Genomic DNA, 20,000 nt, shown 5'->3' on the forward strand with positions numbered 1-20,000 from the left:
CGAAAGCTGTGGGAGACACAAAACCAATGTGCCATTATGAGGTCACTAGCTTGGCAAAAAACAATTTTAGAGTAGTAACAGTTAACATGTATAATCCACATGTTACAGACGAAGAAGTGAGAGCATTTCTGGGGAGGTACATGGACAATATTTCCTCAGCGAGGCACCTCAGGGACTCCCTGGGGTTTTGGAATGGGCGGAGAGGGTTCCAGGCCCTCCTCAGGGAGGACCCAAAGGGGATTGGTGGCTACCTTCATCCCCCCGCGATGTTCTCCCTGGGGGCTGACAGGGGGACGTTGTTTTACGCACGTCAGCCCCCGTTTTGCAGGCGTTGTATGGCCTATGGTCACATCCTCGCCTCGTGCAGCACTAGAAAGTGCAGATTTTGTGGATCTGGGGAGCACGAGGCGAAGGATTGTGACGAGCCTAAGGCGTGCCACGGGTGTGGCTCGTCAGCACACCTGTGGCGGGAGTGCCCGGCTCGTCAGGGGTCATACGCGTCTGCAGCTGGGGGGGGAGCAGGAGCGGGGGATGGGGGAAGAAGAGGAGGGAAAGGAAGGACGTCGGACAGCACGGGCCCAGAGGGGAAGGCTGCAAGGAAAGAGGAGGAGAAAGGAGTGGCAGCAGGAGGAGAGGCGGACATGGAAGGCATGAGAGGAGGACAACTGGGAAAAAAGGCGGAGGAAAGCACGAGAGTGGAGGAGCCGGAGAGGGATGCGAGTGAGGGAGGAGTGGTGGAGACGGTGGAAGGACCAGTAGAGGAGGGGGGGGGGGGGGAGGGGGGGGAAAGTGCCCTGGTGGAGGAGATGAGGGGCATGGTGGAGGAGCTGGCGGGGACCGAGGGTGGTGTCTCTCTCCTGCCACAATCACCGAAGAAGAGAGCGAAGAGGAGGGTGAGTTTGGTCGACAGCGAGAGGGAGGGGGCGGCCAAGAGACCGACGGGGGCGGGAGAAACCTCTGCGTTACCACTGGTTTCCCAAGGCCCTCTACTACTGGTGGGGGGGGACCCACCTAACAAGGCCCAGGGCTGGGCGGAGGAGGAGGTGGGGGTTTTTTTCGTTTGGGGATTCGGACTCCCCTATTCTCTTCCAATCCAGCTACAGCACTGGGGAGGGGGAGGAGTGTGGGGGTAGACCCAGGATGCAGGGCACCCCGGTGCCAAACACCATTCCGGCATCCTGGGTTGGTGAAATGGAGGAAGAGGGGGGGGCGTCGGGAGTGCGGACGGCGTCCCCGTCGGTAGAAATTGAGCAGGGGAGCATCGGGTGAGTCTCCTGTTTTTTGTTTTTTCTGTTGGGTTTTTAGTATGTTGAGGGAAGGTTGTGTTAGTTTTTAATTTTTATTTTTTCATGGGGTCTAATTTTACTTTTGTTAGTCTAAATGTAAGGGGTTTAAGGGATTTTGTTAAGAGGCGGGCGGGTATTTAGTTATTTGGGGGGTGTGGGTTTTGATTTTTGTTTGTTGCAGGAGGTTCACCTGAGGGATGGAGGGGATGTGAGTAGGTTTAGGAGGGAGTGGGACAAGGGGGAGTCAGTCTGGGGTATTGGTGGGGTTCATTCAACGGGGGTGGGGATTTTGTTTGGGAATAGGGAGGTGAAGGTGGAGGGTTATTATGTGGTTGTGCAGGGGAGGGTTTTGGGGGTGGATGTCACGTTAAGGGATTGTAAATTTAGATTAGTGGTGGTGTACGGGCCACAGGTGGCGGCAGACAGGAGGGAGATGGTGGACTGTCTGGCGCCCCTGTGTGTCACAAATAGGCACTTGGTGATAGGAGGGGATTTCAACATAGATTTAGGGTTAGTGGGTGATAGTAGTGCAGGTGCCATCACCGGGCTAATGGCTTGCCATGGTCTGGTTGATGGAGGCCTGCACTCTACTCCGACAATGGCTGGTCCCACATGGCGCAACTCCCGGGGGGTTGCGCGGAGGCTCGACTACATTTTCCTATCTAGGTCTTTGGGTCAGTTGTCTGGGCGGCTGTTGCCTGTGTTCTTCTCAGATCATGACGGGGTGCTCCTACAGGTGGGGTCGCCAGTCTGCCTCTTCGGTAGGGGGTACTGGAAGTTAGATCGGGAGGTGCTGGAGGAGCAAGCTTTCGTCGACGCCTTTTTTGGTTTCTTTCGGAGGATTGAAGGCCTCCGGTCCATGTGCGAGGGGGTGTTAGAGTGGTGGGATTTAGTTAAGGTAAGGACTAGGGCCTTTATAATAGGATATTGCAAGAGGAAAAAAAGGGAGGAAAGGAGGGAGGTGGATCGTATCCAAAGGTTGCTCGAACTCGAGTACGAGGCAGGCAACCTCGGCGGGTCGTTTGACTGGGAGAGATCCACAGCCCTGAAGGCGCAGCTCAGGGTGCTGCAGGAGCGGAAGGCTCGAGCTTTCCTGGAGCGGGCGCATAATGGCTTTTTAGAACACAATGAGACTTGTTCCGCTATGTTCTTTAAGTCAGTTAGGGGCAGACAGAGTAGGAAGGTAATGCATGGGGTTAGGGAAGAAAATGGAAGTATAGTTAGAAAGCCGGAGGAGATGGTCAGGGTGACAACTGATCATTTCCGAGGTTTATTTAAGGAGAGGGAAATAGATGTAGAGCAGGGAAATGTGTTTTTAGAACACTTGTCCCGGCGATTGCCGGAGGACATTAGAAATGCGATGGAGGCTCAGATCTCCCTCGAAGAGGTTGAGAGCGCTCTCAGGAGGATGGGAAAAGGGAAGGTGCCTGGGATGGATGGGCTGCCGGCCGAGTTTTACCTCAAGTTTTGGGGTATACTTGGACCAGTGGTCCTCGAAGTCTTGAAGGCCATCCTTGAGACGGGGGTCCCGGGGGGATCAATGGCTGTCGGTGTGCTATCACTTCTTTACAAGAAGGGGGAAGTAACAGACCTTGGCAACTGGCGGCCATTGACCATGCTGTGTGTAGACTATAAGCTCTTAGCAAAGGTCATAGCAGACAGGTTGCGCACAGCCCTTCCCTACGTCGTCCACGAGGATCAGACGTGTGGGGTAGAGGGACGCTCTATTAGGTGGAACCTACAGTTGATCAGGGACTCCATCGCTTGGGTAGAAGATAGGGGGCTGCCTTTAATGGTAGCAGCGCTTGATCAGGCGAAAGCCTTTGATCGCGTGAATAGATCCTTTCTATTCAGGGTGTTAGGTAGATTAGGTTTTGGGGAGAAGTTTATAGGATGGATCCGTACATTATATGTCGGAGCCGGGTGCCGAGTTAGCGGTAAACAGTCACTTAGGTGATGTTTTTGACCTCTCGTCTGGGGTCAGGCAGGGATGCCCGCTCTCGGCTCTCCTCTTCGTTCTGTACATGGAGCCTCTGGGGGCTGCCATTAGGGCAGACACAGGGGTGGAGGGCTTGCTGATCCCTGGAAGTGGCGGTCTCCGTGTCAAGTTGACACAGTACGCAGACGACACATCCTTGCTGCTTTGCAAGGACTCGTGCCTGACAAGGTCCCTTGCCATTATTGGGGACTTCACCCGAGCGTCGGGGGGCAGTACTTAACCACGCGAAGTCTTCCGTTAAGTTTTTCGGAAGATGGAGTGGTAGGACGGATGTGCCCGGAGGGTTATCTCTCTGTAACGGGGCCCTGAGGATTCTCGGGGTCCATTTTGAGAACTCCGGCTCAGCGACGCTGAACTGGAACATGGGCATCGCAGTGGTACAGAGGAAGCTAGCGATGTGGAAGGCTAGGTCTTTGTCCTTTTTGGGCAAGGTCCTGGTTCTCAAGGTGGATGTATTGCCATCTCTATTGTACTTGGCGTACATCTACCCATTGCCGGCTTGTATGAGGAGGCATCTAGTGAGGCTGGTGTTTCAGTTCATGTGGGGTGGCAGGTACGAGTGGGTCGCCAGGGCACGCATGATCTGTCCCATCGGGGAGGGAGGTAGGGGGGTACCACATCTCCCCCTCAAGCTGGATGCAATTTTGTTTCTTTTCTGTTGACGGAGCTTGCTCAGCCAGTACTACACCCGTCCGGTTACCTCCTGCGGGTGTTCTTCTCGTATCAGGCGAGAAGCGTAATGGTGTGGTCTAACACGGGTCCTCGGGCGGAACAGCTGCCGTGGCACTTTGGACATGCGGCCAAGTGGTTGCGTGCGCACCCCGAGGTTGAAATTGGCCCGAGTAGGTTTAGATCACAGGCACCTGTACGAGGAGGTCAGAAGGGCAGTAAGTCCGGCACCTGTGGTGGGCATCCCGGCAGTGGTCTGGGAAGGAGTGCAGGCGCGGGGTCTAGACAACAGGCTCAAGGACCTGAATTGGTTGAGCCTCCACAAGTGTTTGCCGGTGCGCTCCACCATGTACCGGCATAGCTTGGCGCGATCCCCCACCTGCCCAAGACCTTCTTGTGGCAGGGAGGAGACTGTGCGTCATGTCTTTTGGGACTGTGCCATTGCCGGAGTAGTATGGGCGAAGGCACGGGTGTTGTTAGGAAGGGTTAGAGGTGATTTTGTATTGACATGGGCTAGGCTAGAGAGAGGAGTAGGGAGAGCGAGGGGGACGGATAGGGATAGGTTTCTGCTCTGGCTTCTCATGAGCCTCTTTAAGCGGGGGGCTGTGGGAAGCCAGGCAGAACATGGTCACGACAGGGAGAGATTGGGGGGTGGAAGGAATAGTGAGGAGGGTGGAAGGAGATTTGAGAGGGAGGATGAAGAGGGAGGAGACGAAGTGGGGGCAGCATGCTGCCCGGGAGAGATGGAAGGGGGGATTAGGGCTGGGGTTATTTTAGATTAGGGAAGGGGAGATAGGGAAAGTTAGTGTGTAGGATGACGGGGAGGGACGATGCTCCCCTGAGTTTTTTGTTTTGGATTACATTATAATTTAAAAATGCCAGTATGATTTGAATTTGAATGAATGTATGATTTTGTAAGAATGAATGGCATTGAATGTAATAAATTATTTTTTCTAAAAAAAAAAATCTGTTCTTATCAGTTTAATATCTGATATGTCCCCCATCGGGGGACTACATATTAAATGGATTTTTCGAACAGGGAGTCGGAAATGGGGCTTGCTCCATCCGCTCCACGCATCGACCCGGTATTGCAGTACCTCCGGGAACGGTGCAACACTTCTCTCTCATTGTCAAGGAAAAAGAAATACACAAAGCTATGTAAAACAGCTAGCAGAAGAAGAGAAGGAATGAAAAAAGAAGAATCATCCAAACTGAAACAAGGGCGAAGCCCCCTTCATGGGGTCCCCCGTTTTCCCGCCATTTTACTTAAAAAAAAAAAAAAAAAAAAAAACATTGGCCAGGATTGTGTGTGTGTGTGTGTGTGTCTGTGTGTCTGTGTGTGTCTCTGTCTGTGTGTGTGTGTGTGTGTGTGTCTGTGTGTGTGTGTGTGTGTGTCTCTGTGTGTGTGTGTGTGTGTGTGTGTCTGTGTGTGTGTGTGTCTCTGTCTGTGTGTGTGTGTGTGTGTGTGTGTGTGTCTCTGTGTGTGTGTGTGTGTGTGTCTCTGTGTGTGTGTGTCTGTCTGTCTGTCTCTGTTTTTGACCCCCCCCAAAAAATACAATCACTTCACCAGGATTGTCTGTCTGTCTGTCTGTCTGTCTGTCTGTCTGTCTGTCTGTCTGTCTGTCTCTGTTTTTTGACCCCCCCCAAAAAATACAATCACTTCACCAGGATTGTCTGTCTGTCTGTCTGTCTGTCTGTCTGTCTGTCGTCTGTCTGTCTGTCTGTCTCTGTTTTTGACCCCCCCCAAAAAATACAATCACTTCACCAGGATTGTCTGTCTGTCTGTCTGTCTGTCTGTCTGTCTGTCTGTCTGTCTGTCTGTCTGTCTGTCTGTCTGTCTGTGTTTTTGACCCCCCCAAAAATACAATCACTTCACCAGGATTGTCTGTCCTGTCTGTGAATTTTACCCACAGCCCTCAAACTTGGAAGAGTGGGGTTCGGGAACCACCCGCGGGCACCCGGCCTAGAGTGCACAGTGTTGTGTCTCGGGCCCCGACCTCTGACTTCCATACGACTCTGGTTTCTCTTCATTACGCACAAGCCTTTCGCCTTTTACTAAAGACTTCAGTGGAGAGGAAACACTTACGAGTTCAACCATATTTTTGGAAGGGTGGCTTCTGGCCCCAGAAGCCCGGTTTATCTTGTTTCAGGAAATTGGACAGAGATACGCCGAGATTTTGCTAGGCGTTGACTTGAGCCGGCTGCCGGCGTATTTTTCCACTCCAAAGATAGTCGATTCCGGGCATATTGAGTCAAGCCTACGACGACTGACGTTTTTTCACGGGCTTTGAACAAATATCGCACTAGGGCTTAAAGAGCTAGTGACTTCTTAAAGCGCATTAGCGATTGTTAAAAAAAATCACCCGCTGTCACCAGGGAAGCGCGTTGGTGCTGGGAGGAGGGAGACAACTTTTGCCAAAACGTGAGTCTGCCGAGGACCCCAGGGGCCCCGGCGGCGGTGATGTGTCAATTGTGGGTTATCGTTTAGGCCTTTTGGTCAGATCAAGTGTGATATTGTCTTATCAGTTTTAATATCTGATATGTCCCCATGGGGGGGACTACATATTATAAATTGGATTTTTCGAACAGGGAGTCGGAAATGGGGCTTGCTCCATCCGCTCCACGCATCGACCGGGTATTGCAGTACCTCCGGGGAACGGTTTGTTGCAACACTTCTCTCTCATTGTCAAGGAAAAGAAATACACAAAGCTATGTAAAACAGCTAGCAGAAGAAGAGAAGGAATGAAAAAAGAAGAATCATCCAAACCTGAAACAAGGGCGAAGCCCCCTTCATGGGGTCCCCCGTTTTCCCGCCATTTTTACTTAAAAAAAAAAAAAAAAAAAAAACATTGGCCAGGATGTGTGGTGTGGTGTGTGGTCTGTGTGTCTGTGTTGTCTCTGTCTGTGTGTGTGTGTCGTGGGGTGTCTGTGTGTGTGTGTGTGTGTGTGTCTCGATGTGTGTGTGTGTGTCTCGGTGTGTGTGTCTGTGTGTGTGTGTGTTGTCTCTGTGTGTGTGTGTGTGTGTGTGTGTGTGTGTGTCTGTGTGTGTGTGTGTGTGTGTCTCCTGTGTGTGTGTGCTGTCTGTCTGTCTCTGTTTTTGACCCCCCCCAAAAAATACAATCACTTCATACCAGGATTGTCTGTCTGTCTGTCTGTCTGTCTGTCTGTCTGTCTGTCTGTCTGTCTGTCTCTGTTTTTGAACCCCCCCAAAAAATACAATCACTTCACCGGATTGTTCGTCTGTCTGTTGTCTGTCTGTCTGTCTGTCTGTCTGTCTGTCTGTCTGTCTCTGTTTTGACCCCCCCCAAAAAATCCAATCACTTCACCAGGATTGTCTGTCTGTCCTGTCTTGCTGTCTGTCTGTCTGTTCGTCTGTCTGTCTGTCTGCCTGTCTGTCTGTGTTTTTGACCCCCCCAAAAAATACAATCACTTCACCAGGATTGTCTGTCTGTCTTGAATTTTACCCACAGCCTCAAACTTGGAAGAGTGGGTTCGGGAACCACCCGCGGGCAACCCGGCCTAGAGTGCACAGTGTGTGTCTAGGGCCCCCGACCTCTGACTTCCATACGACTCTGGTTTTCTCTTCATTACGCACCAAGCCTTTCGCCTTTTACTAAAGACTTCCGTGGAGAGGAACACTTTACGAGTTCAACATATTTTTGGAAGGGCTTTGCTTCTGGCAGAGCCCGGTATCTTGTTTCAAGAGAAATTGACAGAGATGACGCGCGAGACTTTTTGCTCAGGCGTTTGACTTGAAGCCGGCTGACCGACCGGACCCCGACCGGCGTATTTTTCCACTCAAAGTAGTCGCTCGGGCAATTGAGTTCAAGCCCGACGACGACTGACGTGTTTTCCGGGCTTTGAACAAATAGTCGCACTAGGCTTAAAGAGCTAGTGACTTAAAGACGCATTAGCGACTTGTTAAAAAAAACACCCGCCTGTCACCAGGGAAGCGTCGGGTGGGGAGGAGACAACTTTTGCCAAACCGCTGAGGTCTGCCGAGACCCCCGGGGGGCCCGGCGGGTGCAGGGGTCAATTTGTGGGTTATCGCTTCTCGGCCTTTGGCTCAGATCAAGTGTAGTTACCTTGCCAGTGCTGCACTTGATCAGAGAAGCGATCACAGGCCGGAGGGCGCCCGGGAAAATTGTGCTATTTATTTTTGTTAAATCATCATTTATTGTCATTATTGTTGTTTTTTGTCTCACCTTTGTTTATTCTTTGTCCTGGGTTAGGTGGTGGTCTTGGTGGTGGACTACAGGTGCACCAGCACCTGTAGGGTGAGTTTAAAGGCCCTCTGGTCCTTTTCTTTAGTTATTACATTTATTTTGTGTTTTCCCCCTGCTTGTCCTGTTTTGCATCTTCCTCCCCCGTGTATCCTATAGTCCCCTCCTTAGCTCCTCCCATTGTCTTCAGTTGTGTGTTGTCTGCTAGCTGGGGTGGCTTCTGGCTTGTCGGCCTGCCTAGCTTTAGCTTAGCCTGGTCTGCAAGCCTCCTGGCCCCTTAGGCGTGGCAGGCATTGTTTGACTGTTTTTTCTTTGTTCCCATCCACCTTGTACCCTTAGTTTATCCCCCAAATTTCCTTTTGTTCAGTTTCTTGTTGTTTGTGTTGCCAACTGGGGGACATTTTGCTAGCTAGCCTGCTGCCTGGTTAGCCTAGCCTGGCCGGGCTGGTGAGGGCCTGCTAGCCTTCTTGTCCCTCATGTTTGGTAGGTGTTGTTTAGTCAGTTTGGTCCTTTTGTTGTTGTCATCCCTTCACTTCCCTTTTACTTTATTTAATTTGTTTTGTTAGTCTTACCCCCTAGGTTGTCTTCCCTCTTGGTTGTGTGCCTTGTTGGTTTTTTGTTTTGAGGCCTCTTGGCTGGTGGCCTGCCAGCTGGTAGGCCTAGCCTGGCCTGCTGGTGTGGCCTGCTAGCATTCTAGCCATTTAGTTTGTTTGTGTGGTTTATTTTTGTCTTTCCCTTTGTGCCCTCCCCCCTGTGGAAAATATAAACAAAAAAAATTTCCCCTCCTAGTGTCCTTCCCATTGTCATAGATTAGTTTGGTGCTGTGCCAGATAGTTTGTTGTGTGTTCCGTGGTGCTGGTAGGCCCTGTTAGCTTAGTCTACCTGAGCCTGCCAGCTCCCTCGGTTGTCTTTCACTCCTTCCCTTTTTCCCAACACCCTCTCCTCCCCCCCCCCCCCCCCCTTCCTTCCTTTCCCCCTGCCCCTTTTCCCCTTCCCCTCCCCTCCCCTTTTCACTGGTGTTGGGCTGTAAAGGGAGTGGGCCCTCCATCATGTCAGCAGCACAGGTTGGCATGAGGAGGCACCATGCAGTGCGCCTCTCCTTTTAAAGGAAAGGGAGGGAAAATAATGGAGTTATCCCGATTGGATTTCTCCAGAAAATTCCTCCAGAAAGAGCTCGGTTTCCACCCCGCGCAGGTAAACTGCATCTTAGCCCTTCCCTATGGGAAGGGCTTCGATGTCAGCTTTGCCAACGCCAGCTTCCTGCGGGAGTTCTGGGGGCAACTCCAGAACTCCTGAACATCCAGGGTTCCCTCACAGCAATGTTTGAGGTGACCAAGCTGACGGATAATAGCATTAAAACCGTTATTATCCGTATGTATAACGAAACGTTACAGCCTGAGGACGTTGCAGTATGGCTGGGCAGGTACTGCAATGTGAAGGGGCCCTTGGTCCAGTGAAGGATCCCGATGGGATTCTGGACAGGGCCTGGAGGGTTACTGTCCAGCAGAGGGAGACCCCGGGGGCTAGTGGTGGAGTTGAAAGCCATCCCATCCACCATAGTCCTCGGAGAGAATAGGGGCCATGTTCACTACCATGACCAGCCTAAGCTGTGCGTAAGTGTGGTGGAACATGGCCATCTCGCAGAGGCCTGTAAAAAAGGTCGTCTGCATGAAGTGCCGGGAGGTGGGCCACCGCGACGAGGAGTGCACGAACGGAAGGTCGTGCAACCTCTGTGCGAGCGGAGTCCCACCTCATCCGACGGCTGCCCCTTCTCCCTGGGCCAATAAGGTCAGGGCCGAGAGGAGGGAGACGGCGGCCGCGGACCGGGCTTCTGAGCGCCAAGGGGAGGGAACGGCATTTGCCGGTGAGGTGGTGGTGGGAGCCGGTGGTGGTTGAGGAGGTATGGTGGAGCCGGTGGTAGTGGAGGGCGCGGAAGGTGCAGTGGTGGAAAAAGTGGGAGGAGAGGACAAAACCCCCTCCCCCCCAATCCCCCTGCCCCCGATTAATGTGACCCCCGAAGGAGAAAGGGCCCGGGAAAGACGGCCCCGGAGAGGGTCTTGAGTGAGAACTCCCCAAGTGGGTCAGACAGTAATGGAGACTGTGTCAGAGAAAGCTGTGGAGAACAGCGTCAGGAGATACGGGAGAGGGAGTGGAGATTCTGGAAGAACACCTCCCCCACGAAAAAGAAATGCTGAGGAGCTCTCCGACCCGAACAAGGCGATGAAAAAAAGGGCAAAATTGGAATGGGAGAGCTCCCAGGGGGAGGAAGAACCCAGAACCTTCCCTCCCAACTCCCCCAACACAATCTCCTTTTTAAGTCCTGTTTTAACCTCCTCTCCCTGCCATCCCCCGTTACCCCGGCGGGAGAGAGAGGAAGCACTAGACAAGTAACCCCTTTTAACTGTTTAAATGCCTTTTCTTTTAAGGCACTGTTTTTACTCACCCCTCTTATGGCTTTTAACATCACCACCATAAATGTGAGAAGCATAAAAACAAGAAAGAAGAGCACAGTCGGTTTTAATCCTTTTTAGAAAGGTTTAATTCAGATGTGTTTTATTACAGGAGTGTGGTCTACCCTTTTTAATCCTCTTATAGGAAATGGGAGGACAAAGTGGCAGCATGGGCCCTCCATTTGGAGTGGCTCAAATTTTAATAAAAACGACGGTGTTGCCATTTTAATCAAGACCCCACAGGTGGTGGTGAGGGGGAGCACGGTGGTGGTAGGTGGGCGTGCTCTTTTAGCCATTGTACTTTTATGGGGAGAGATTTTAACATGCTAAATGTGTATGGTTTTAAATGACAAACATGACCGGTGCGCACTTTTAGAAGACTTGCAGTCCCCACCTGCTAGGGAGGGATCCTCTAGTCGTGGGTGGGGATTTTAATTGTGTTTTAAGTAGAGCAGACAGGAGGAGGGGCGGGAGAGGATTTTAAAGGTAGATAGGTCAAGTGTTTTATTGCAAAGGGCTTGTGCAGGGATTTTAAACTGACCGACTGGTTTAAAACCCTGCATCCAAGAGAGGAGGGCTTCACCTGGACCAGTGGTGACGGCACCAGAGCCTCTCGCATTGACTATCTGTTTACCCGGGACTGCCCCCCAACTGATGCTAGAATAACCCCTGCCTTTTTCTCAGATCACGTAATGCTGACGTGCACCCTTTCACTAACTTCGGGTGTGACTGTGGGAAGAGGGCCCTGGAAATTGAACTGTTCCCTTTTAGAAGATGATAGAGTAGTTAGTCAGTACAGGGAGCAGTTTCAGCCAGTGGCAGACGCTACAAGGACTTCTTTGACACACGAGCACATGGTGGGGAAATGGTGAAGGGTAGGACGAGGACTTCTTTAGAGAAATAGGAAAGAAGAAAAGTAAGAAAAAAGATAGATGCATGGTTGGGACTGCAAAAGCGACTGGAAAGGTATTTTAATCTAGGCCACAGGGCTTTGATTTTAACCACGAAATTAAACTATTAAAAAGGAAATGGCACTTTTAGCAGAACAAAAAAGCAAAGGGGTTATTTTAAGAAGCAAGGAAAGGGAACTAGAAGAGGGGGAGAAGTGGCACAAGGTACTTTTTTAAGAGATAGTTAGTAAGGGTAGGATAATGACAGGGTTAAAAGATAAAGATGGGGTTTTAAAAACAGACACAGAAGGAATGGAAAAAGTAGTTCGAGGATTTTTATGGGGAACTGTTTGGGGTAAAAGATGTATGCGAGGAAACAATGGGGGAACGTTTTAACATACATTGACAAGACCTTACCCAACACAGACGACCTGACAAAAGACTTGACGAGGACAGAAATTGACCAAGGACTGAAGCATTTTAAGAGGGGTAAGTCACCGGGGGGAGGATGGCCTCCCCTTGGAGTTTTATCTGACCTTTTGGGATGTTTTAGCCGACGACTTTTGACTGTTTTTACTGACTTTGAATACCTTGACAGACTACCTGACAGTTTTAGAGTGGGGATCGTGACTCTTTTATATAAGAAAAACGACAGGACAGACCTAAAGAACTGGAGACCGATAACCCTTTTAAATTTTGATTGTAAACTTTTACCAAGGTTTTAACACTCAGAATGTCTTCTGTTTTAGGGGGAGGTGATCCACCCGGATCAAACCTGTGCCATTCCCGAAGGAAGATCACGGACAGCCTGATACTGATCCGAGATGCCATCTGTTATGCGAGAGACAGAAATATGCGGCTTGTAGTCCTAAATTTAGATTTTGAAAAAGCCTTTGATCGGGTCTCGCACCAGTACCTCTTTAAGGTACTGCAAAAAATGGGTTTCCCGGACAGGTTTTTAGCTTGGGTGGGACTGCTGTACGGCGACATCACCAGCAAAATCCTTGTAAATGGGCATCTGTCAAAGGCAGTGGGAGTACACTGCGGCGTCCGTCAGGGCTGTCCGTTATCTCCTCTTCTGTTTGTGGCCTGTATTGAACCACTGGCACAGGTCTTGAGAAGGGACCAACGGATCAGTGGGGTGGGGATCCCGGGGAGTGGGGGGATGACCGCCAAGTGCGTATTTTACATGGACGACGTCAACATTTTATGCACCGACCTTTTATCCGTCGACAGGACCCTGGACAGGACTGACTGGTACGGACGAGCCTCTGGGGCGAGACTGAATAGAGACAAGACAGAGGCCCAATTTTTCGGACCGTGGGCAGACCCAGACTTGACCAGACTACCACTGACGGTTAAAACGACGGACATAAGGGTACTGGGGGTAAAGTTTGACCAGGAGGGAGGAGGGAGCGGAAATTGGAGTGGGACCCTGGGGACAGTAAGACAGAGACTGGGTTTTTGGGGACTACGACAGCTGACTTTTGAGGGCAAGGTTTTAATCATTAAAGCAGTGATTTTACCTGTGCTTTTATTAATCAGTTCTGTTTTTATCCCCCCTAGGAGAACTCTTTTAGCCCTGGAGCGGATGCTGTTTTACTTCTTGTGGGGGAGCAAGTGGGAGAGGCTGAGGAGGGAGGTGGTCAAGAGGCCCAGGTCCAAGGGGGGGAAAGGCTTGCCTGACCTCTACTTGTTCCTGGGCAGCCGCTACACAGCGTTACACCTCACTCTTGCCACCTCCCTGGCCACCAATAAGACTCAGGCCCTCGCACGGTTCTGGCTGGGATCTTACCTCAGGACTCTGAGGCTGATCCCAGTCGACCTGCGAGCCCCAGTCTCTTTCCTGCTTCCCACACACTACGCCCAGCTCCAGAAGTTTTTAAGACATTTTAAATTGGAAAAAAGAAGCAGTCACAGTTTAACTAAACATCGCTCTCTTCTCTCTCTTGTGCAGGACCGGGAACCAGTGTGTCCAGTGCGCGGGCTTGCTATAGGCGAGCCCACAACGGTTTGGCGTAATGTGGCCCATCCTGCTCTCCTGAATCAGCACCGGGACCTGTCCTGGATGGTCGCCCACGAGATCCTCCCGGTCAGGGCCGTTATGCACTCCCGGGGCATGGCGAGGACATCCGCGTGCCCCCGACCAGGCTGTGGCCAAGAAGAGTCGGTGAGGCACTTGCTCTGGGAGTGCAGAGCCGCTAGGGACCTGTGGAAGGAAGTAGGCCCCCTGATCTCCTCGTGTCTGCCAGCAGGGGAGGACCTAACGCCCCAGCTCGTGCTGTATGGGGTGGGCCGAAGGCCCATTCCATCAAAGGCCTTCACCAAGCTCTGGCCCACCCTCACGTGTCTGAAGGCAGCACTGTGGTCCTCCCGCAACCTGCTGGTAGCGAAACAGGTCGACACCACCCCCCAGGCAGTGGCCATGGTAGCCACAGAGGCCCTGGGGTGGTACAGAAGGAAGGGGGCCTCGACCCCAGGCGAAGGGTCCCCCACAACACCCAAGGTCCCTGCGGCCACGGCCTGACAGCGCTGCGGCGCCTAGGGCGATGCACCTAGGGGAGGCATCTCCTCTGGGCCCCTAAGGACGGGACGATGATTGATTCGGGAGAGCAGGAGGAGGCAAGTTTGATAAGGACTCACCCCGCTCCTGTACAAAGGACCGAAGACAGCCTCTTAGCAAGTGACTTTTTAACATGTTTTTCATGTCTTAAAAATGTTTTACCTTGTTAAATCATTTGTACACATTTTAAATGGCTTTTACAGATTTGATGTTTTCCACAATGAAAAGTACTTTTAATCATGGTTGTTTTTATTGGTTTTAACAACATGTACTTTTTTACAAATTTAAATGAAATCTTCAAATGCTGTGTTTTATGCGTTCATGCCGTTTTTATGTGTATATAATGATGTACAAACATATGTGAGCTGTCCTTAAAGGAATTGTGATAATAAAAACTTTTCCAAAAGAAAAAAAATCTGTTCTTATCAGTTTAATATCTGATATGTCCCCCATCGGGGGACTACATATTAAATGGATTTTTCGAACAGGGAGTCGGAAATGGGGCTTGCTCCATCCGCTCCACGCATCGACCCGGTATTGCAGTACCTCCGGGAACGGTGCAACACTTCTCTCTCATTGTCAAGGAAAAAGAAATACACAAAGCTATGTAAAACAGCTAGCAGAAGAAGAGAAGGAATGAAAAAAGAAGAATCATCCAAACTGAAACAAGGGCGAAGCCCCCTTCATGGGGTCCCCCGTTTTCCCGCCATTTTACTTAAAAAAAAAAAAAAAAAAAAAAAAAAAAAAAAACATTGGCCAGGATTGTGTGTGTGTGTGTGTGTCTGTGTGTCTGTGTGTGTCTCTGTCTGTGTGTGTGTGTGTGTGTGTGTCTGTGTGTGTGTGTGTGTGTGTCTCTGTGTGTGTGTGTGTGTGTGTGTGTCTGTGTGTGTGTGTGTCTCTGTCTGTGTGTGTGTGTGTGTGTGTGTGTGTGTCTCTGTGTGTGTGTGTGTGTGTGTCTCTGTGTGTGTGTGTCTGTCTGTCTGTCTCTGTTTTTGACCCCCCCCAAAAAATACAATCACTTCACCAGGATTGTCTGTCTGTCTGTCTGTCTGTCTGTCTGTCTGTCTGTCTGTCTGTCTCTGTTTTTGACCCCCCCCAAAAAATACAATCACTTCACCAGGATTGTCTGTCTGTCTGTCTGTCTGTCTGTCTGTCTGTCTGTCTGTCTGTCTGTCTCTGTTTTTGACCCCCCCCAAAAAATACAATCACTTCACCAGGATTGTCTGTCTGTCTGTCTGTCTGTCTGTCTGTCTGTCTGTCTGTCTGTCTGTCTGTCTGTCTGTCTGTCTGTGTTTTTGACCCCCCCAAAAAATACAATCACTTCACCAGGATTGTCTGTCTGTCTGTGAATTTTTACCCACAGCCCTCAAACTTGGAAGAGTGGGTTCGGGAACCACCCGCGGGCACCCGGCCTAGAGTGCACAGTGTGTGTCTCGGGCCCCGACCTCTGACTTCCATACGACTCTGGTTTCTCTTCATTACGCACAAGCCTTTCGCCTTTTACTAAAGACTTCCGTGGAGAGGAACACTTACGAGTTCAACATATTTTTGGAAGGGCTTTGCTTCTGGCAGAGCCCGGTATCTTGTTTCAAGAGAAATTGACAGAGATGACGCCGAGACTTTTTGCTCAGGCGTTTGACTTGAAGCCGGCTGACCGACCGACCGACCGGCGTATTTTTCCACTCAAAGTAGTCGCTCGGAGCAATTGAGTTCAAGCCCGACGACGACTGACGTGTTTTCCGGGCTTTGAACAAATAGTCGCACTAGGCTTAAAGAGCTAGTGACTTAAAGACGCATTAGCGACTTGTTAAAAAAAACACCCGCCTGTCACCAGGGAAGCGTCGGGTGGGGAGGAGACAACTTTTGCCAAACCGCTGAGGTCTGCCGAGACCCCCGGGGGCCCGGCGGGTGCAGGGGTCAATTTGTGGGTTATCGCTTCTCGGCCTTTTGGCTCAGATCAAGCTTGGTACCGAGGTGCCCCAAAGCCCGCTGAGTCAGAAGGTCGAAGGAAGGCAGGAGGGAGGAAAGTGTTTTTTTTTCTTTATTTGAGGAATCGTTTTTTTCCCGGTTTTCCTTGTTCTTTGGCTTCTTTTGGAGAGAGCTTTTTTGGAGAAGAAAATGGAGAACAACAGACAGAACAGGTCCGTACCAGGTATTGGATTGGCGAATACGGTGAGGTTTGCTTGGAAGGAAAAGGATATGGAGCCATTTGGGGAGGGAGACATTTGGAAGGACTATCCTGATGGGGGTCCTAAAGTTATCGGTGAAAGATGTCCTATGCCTACAAGGTAACCCAATGGAGAGAGCCTTCGACGTGACCTTCCACACGGAGGAGAAACATGAAGACATTATGACGAGAGTGAAGGAAGGGAAAGGTGCAAGGCCCCTGTGTCATTACGAGGTGACCAGCCTGGCAAGGAACAATTTCAGGGTGGTCACCGTCAATATGTACAATCCGCATGTGAAGGACGAGGAGGTGAGGGCCTTTCTGGGGAGATACGCGGACAATGTCTCCTCAGCAAGGCACCTCAGGGACTCCCTGGGATTCTGGAACGGGAGGAGAGGGTTCCAGATCCTTCTCAGGGAGGACCCGAAGGGATTGGGTGGCTACCTCCATCCTCCAGCGATGTTCTCCCTGGGGGCTGACAGGGGGACATTGTTTTATGCCCGTCAGCCTCCATTCTGCAGGAGGTGTATGGCCTACGGTCATATCCTGGCCTCGTGCAACACCAGAAAGTGCAGGTTCTGTGGGTCGGGAGAGCACGAGGCCAAGGATTGTGACGAGCCCAAGGCTTGCCACGGGTGTGGTTCATCAGCACACCTGTGGCGTGATTGCCCGGCTCGTCAAAGGTCATACGCCTCTGCAGCTGGAGGGGGAACGGGGGATGGAGGGAGGAGAGAACGAAAGGGAGCGGATGACAGTAATGGCACAGGGGAAAGGATGGCACAGGAAGAGGACGGGAGGAAGGAGGCTACGAGAGGAGAGAGGCGAGGAGCCGAGAAGGCCGGAACAAAAGGAGAGGAGGTGGAAGGAGGTGGAGGAGCGGAGAAGAAGGAGACTGGGACGGTGGAGAGAGAGGAGGTGGAGGAGGGAACGGTGGCAGAAATGGAGGGAGAAGTGAAGACGGGACCAGAAGAAGGAGCAGAAGGAGGGAAGGAGTGGGGGGACAGCATGTCGAGCGCCCTCGTTGAAGAGTTGAGGGGAATGGTGGAGGAGCTAGCGGAGAGGGGGAGTGGTGTCTCTCCGCTGCCTCCAACGCCAAAGAAGAAAGGGAAGAGGGGGGGCCCGGAATGCAGTGAGAGGGAGGGGGGTGTGGAGGGGATGGCCAAGCGTGTGATGGGGGAGGGAGGAAAGGCCTTGTCCTCTCTGTTTTCCTCGGCCCCTCAACGTCTGGTGGAGGGTGACTCCCAGGGCGTGGCGCTGGGCTGGGGTGTCTGAGGGGGGATCTCAACTCCTGCTTGGGGAGATGGGGTCCCCTGCTCTCGATCTCAGTCCAGAAGCCTACAGGGAGAGAGGAACGGAGGGTGTTGGTGGGGAACCCAGGATGCAGGGCACTCCAAGGCCTAACACCATGCCTGCATCCTGGGTTGGAGAGATGGAGGAGGACGGGGGGACGTCAGGAGAGGAGAAGACGTCCCTGCCGGATGAGAAGAAGCAGGGGAGCATCGGGTGAGTCTCCTGTTGTTTTGTTATTTTGGGGTTTCATTTCGTTGATGTAGGGTTATAAATTTAAATGACATTTTCTGTTAATATTTTTAGTTTAAATGTAAGGGGTTTGAGGGATTTTGTTAAGAGGAGGGCGGTTTTTAGTTTTTTGGGGGGGGTGGGGTTTTGATGTTTGTTTTTTACAGGAGGTTCACCTGAGGGATGGAGGGGATGTCATCAGGTTTAGTAGGGAGTGGGATAAGGGGGAGTCAGTTTGGGGTATAGGTGGGGTGCATTCTACAGGGGTGGGGATTTTGTTTGGGAATAGGGAGGTGAAGGTGGAGGGATCTTTTGTTGTAATGCAGGGGAGGGTGTTGGGGGTGGATGTCACTTTTAGGGATAGTAGGTATAGGTTAGTGGTGGTGTATGGGCCACAGGTGGCGGCAGACAGGAGGGAGATGGTGGACTGTCTGGCGCCCCTGTGTGTTACAAATAGGCACTTGGTGATAGGTGGGGATTTTAACATAGATTTAGGGTTAGTGAGGGATAGTAGTGCAGGATCCATCACCGGGCTAATGGCTTGCCATGGTCTGGTTGATGGAGGCCTGCACACTACTCCGACAATGGCTGGTCCCACATGGCGCAACTCCCGGGGGGTTGCGCGGAGGCTCGACTACATTTTTGTATCCAGGTCTTTGGGTCAGTTGTCTGGGCGGCTGTTGCCTGTGTTCTTTTCAGATCACGACGGGGTGCTCCTGCAGGTGGGGTCGCCAGTCTGCCTCTTCGGTAGGGGGTACTGGAAATTAGATCGGGATGTGCTGGAGGAGCAAGCTTTCGTTGACACCTTCTTTGGTTTCTTTCGGGGGCTTGAAGGCCTCCGGTCCATGTGTGAGGGGGTGTTAGAGTGGTGGGATTTAGTTAAGGTAAGGATTAGGGCCTTTATAATAGGATATTGCAGGAGGAAAAAAAGGGAGGAAAGGAGGGAGGTGGATCGTATCCAAAGGTTGCTCGAACTCGAGTACGAGGCAGGCAACCTCGGCGGGTCGATTGACTGGGAGAGATCCACTGACCTGAAGGCGCAGCTCAGGGAGCTGCAGGAGCGGAAGGCTCGAGCTTTCCTGGAGCGGGCGCATAATGGCTTTCTAGAACATAATGAGACTTGTTCCGCTATGTTCTTTAAGTCGGTTAAGGGCAGACAGAGTAGGAAGATAATGCATGGGGTGAGGAAAGAAGATGGTAGCATAGTTAGAAAACCGGAGGAAATGGTCAGGGTAACAACTGATCATTACCGAGGTTTATTTAAAGAGAGGGTAATAGATGTAGAGCAGGGAGATGTGTTTTTAGAACACTTGTCCCGGCGATTGCCGGAGGACATTAGAGATGTGATGGAGGCTCAGATCTCCCTCGAGGAGGTTGAGAGCGCTCTCAGGAGGATGGGAAAAGGGAAGGTGCCTGGGATGGATGGGCTGCCGGCCGAGTTTTACCTCAAGTTTTGGGGTATACTTGGACCAGTGGTCCTCGAAGTCTTGAAGGCCATCCTTGAGACGGGGGTCCCGGGGGGATCAATGGTTGTCGGTGTGCTGTCACTTCTTTATAAGAAGGGGGAAGCAACTGACCTTGGCAACTGGCGGCCGTTGACCATGCTGTGCGTAGATTACAAGCTACTTGCAAAGGTTTTAGCAGACCGGTTGCGCACAGCCCTTCCCTACGTCGTCCATGAGGATCAGACGTGCGGGGTAGAGGGTCGCTCGATCAGATGGAACCTACAGTTGATCAGGGACTCCATCGCTTGGGTAGAAGATAGGGGGCTGCCTTTAATGGTAGCAGCGCTTGATCAGGCGAAAGCCTTTGATCGCGTGAATAGATCCTTTCTATTCAGGGTGTTAGGTAGATTAGGATTTGGGGAGAAGTTTATAGGATGGATCCGTACATTATATGTCGGAGCGGGGTGCCGAGTTAGCGTAAACAGTCACTTAGGTGACGTTTTTGACCTCTCGTCTGGGGTCAGGCAGGGATGCCCGCTCTCAGCTCTCCTCTTCGTTCTGTACATGGAGCCTCTGGGGGCTGCCATTAGGGCAGACACAGGGGTGGAGGGCTTGCTGATCCCTGGAAGTGGCGGTCTCCGTGTCAAGTTGACACAGTACGCCGACGACACATCCTTGCTGCTTTGCAAGGACTCGTGCCTGACAAGGTCCCTTGCCATTATTGGGGACTTCACCCGAGCGTCGGGGGCGGTTCTTAACCACGCGAAGTCTTCCGTTAAGTTTTTCGGAA

The 20,000-nt window shown here is 51.6% G+C and overlaps 1 protein-coding gene, 4 non-coding genes and 2 pseudogenes across 5 annotated transcripts; all 7 read left to right on the plus strand.

The window, feature by feature from the left end:
• The first annotated feature begins 4,897 nt into the window (after nucleotides 1-4,897).
• On the plus strand, nucleotides 4,898-5,073 carry LOC115185481 (uncharacterized; annotated as a pseudogene).
• Nucleotides 5,074-5,965: 892 nt separating this feature from the next.
• LOC115185514 (U5 spliceosomal RNA) lies at nucleotides 5,966-6,079 on the plus strand. The gene has a single exon (XR_003875164.1). It is a non-coding gene; the product is annotated as a U5 spliceosomal RNA (small nuclear RNA).
• A 352-nt stretch (nucleotides 6,080-6,431) lies between these two features.
• LOC115185492 (U2 spliceosomal RNA) lies at nucleotides 6,432-6,624 on the plus strand. Its single transcript, XR_003875144.1, has one exon. It is a non-coding gene; the product is annotated as a U2 spliceosomal RNA (small nuclear RNA).
• Nucleotides 6,625-7,521: 897 nt separating this feature from the next.
• Nucleotides 7,522-7,641, plus strand: LOC115185517 (U5 spliceosomal RNA). The gene has a single exon (XR_003875167.1). It is a non-coding gene; the product is annotated as a U5 spliceosomal RNA (small nuclear RNA).
• Nucleotides 7,642-9,806: 2,165 nt separating this feature from the next.
• On the plus strand, nucleotides 9,807-14,495 carry LOC115185474 (uncharacterized). Its single transcript, XM_029745763.1, has 3 exons — nucleotides 9,807-10,041; nucleotides 10,773-10,897; nucleotides 13,475-14,495. Exons 1-3 carry the CDS (start codon nucleotides 9,807-9,809, stop codon nucleotides 14,042-14,044), a joined length of 930 nt encoding a protein of 309 aa, XP_029601623.1. The 3' UTR covers nucleotides 14,045-14,495.
• Nucleotides 14,472-14,648, plus strand: LOC115185489 (uncharacterized; annotated as a pseudogene).
• An 891-nt stretch (nucleotides 14,649-15,539) lies between these two features.
• Nucleotides 15,540-15,656, plus strand: LOC115185496 (U5 spliceosomal RNA). Its single transcript, XR_003875147.1, has one exon. It is a non-coding gene; the product is annotated as a U5 spliceosomal RNA (small nuclear RNA).
• Nucleotides 15,657-20,000: the final 4,344 nt, after the last annotated feature.

Source organism: Salmo trutta, unplaced genomic scaffold (assembly GCF_901001165.1).
Source record: "Salmo trutta unplaced genomic scaffold, fSalTru1.1, whole genome shotgun sequence".
NCBI lineage: Eukaryota > Metazoa > Chordata > Actinopteri > Salmoniformes > Salmonidae > Salmo > Salmo trutta.

Bases quoted from the DNA above. Each gene is read 5' to 3' on its own strand.
- LOC115185474 (XM_029745763.1), top strand. From the start codon at position 9,807: ATGGCCATCTCGCAGAGGCCTGTAAAAAAGGTCGTCTGCATGAAGTGC. The intron at 10,042-10,772 runs GTGAGGTGGTGG...ATCCTCTTATAG, and splicing joins GGAGGGAACGGCATTTGCCG to GAAATGGGAGGACAAAGTGG. The intron at 10,898-13,474 runs GTAGGTGGGCGT...TCTCTTGTGCAG, and splicing joins TGAGGGGGAGCACGGTGGTG to GACCGGGAACCAGTGTGTCC.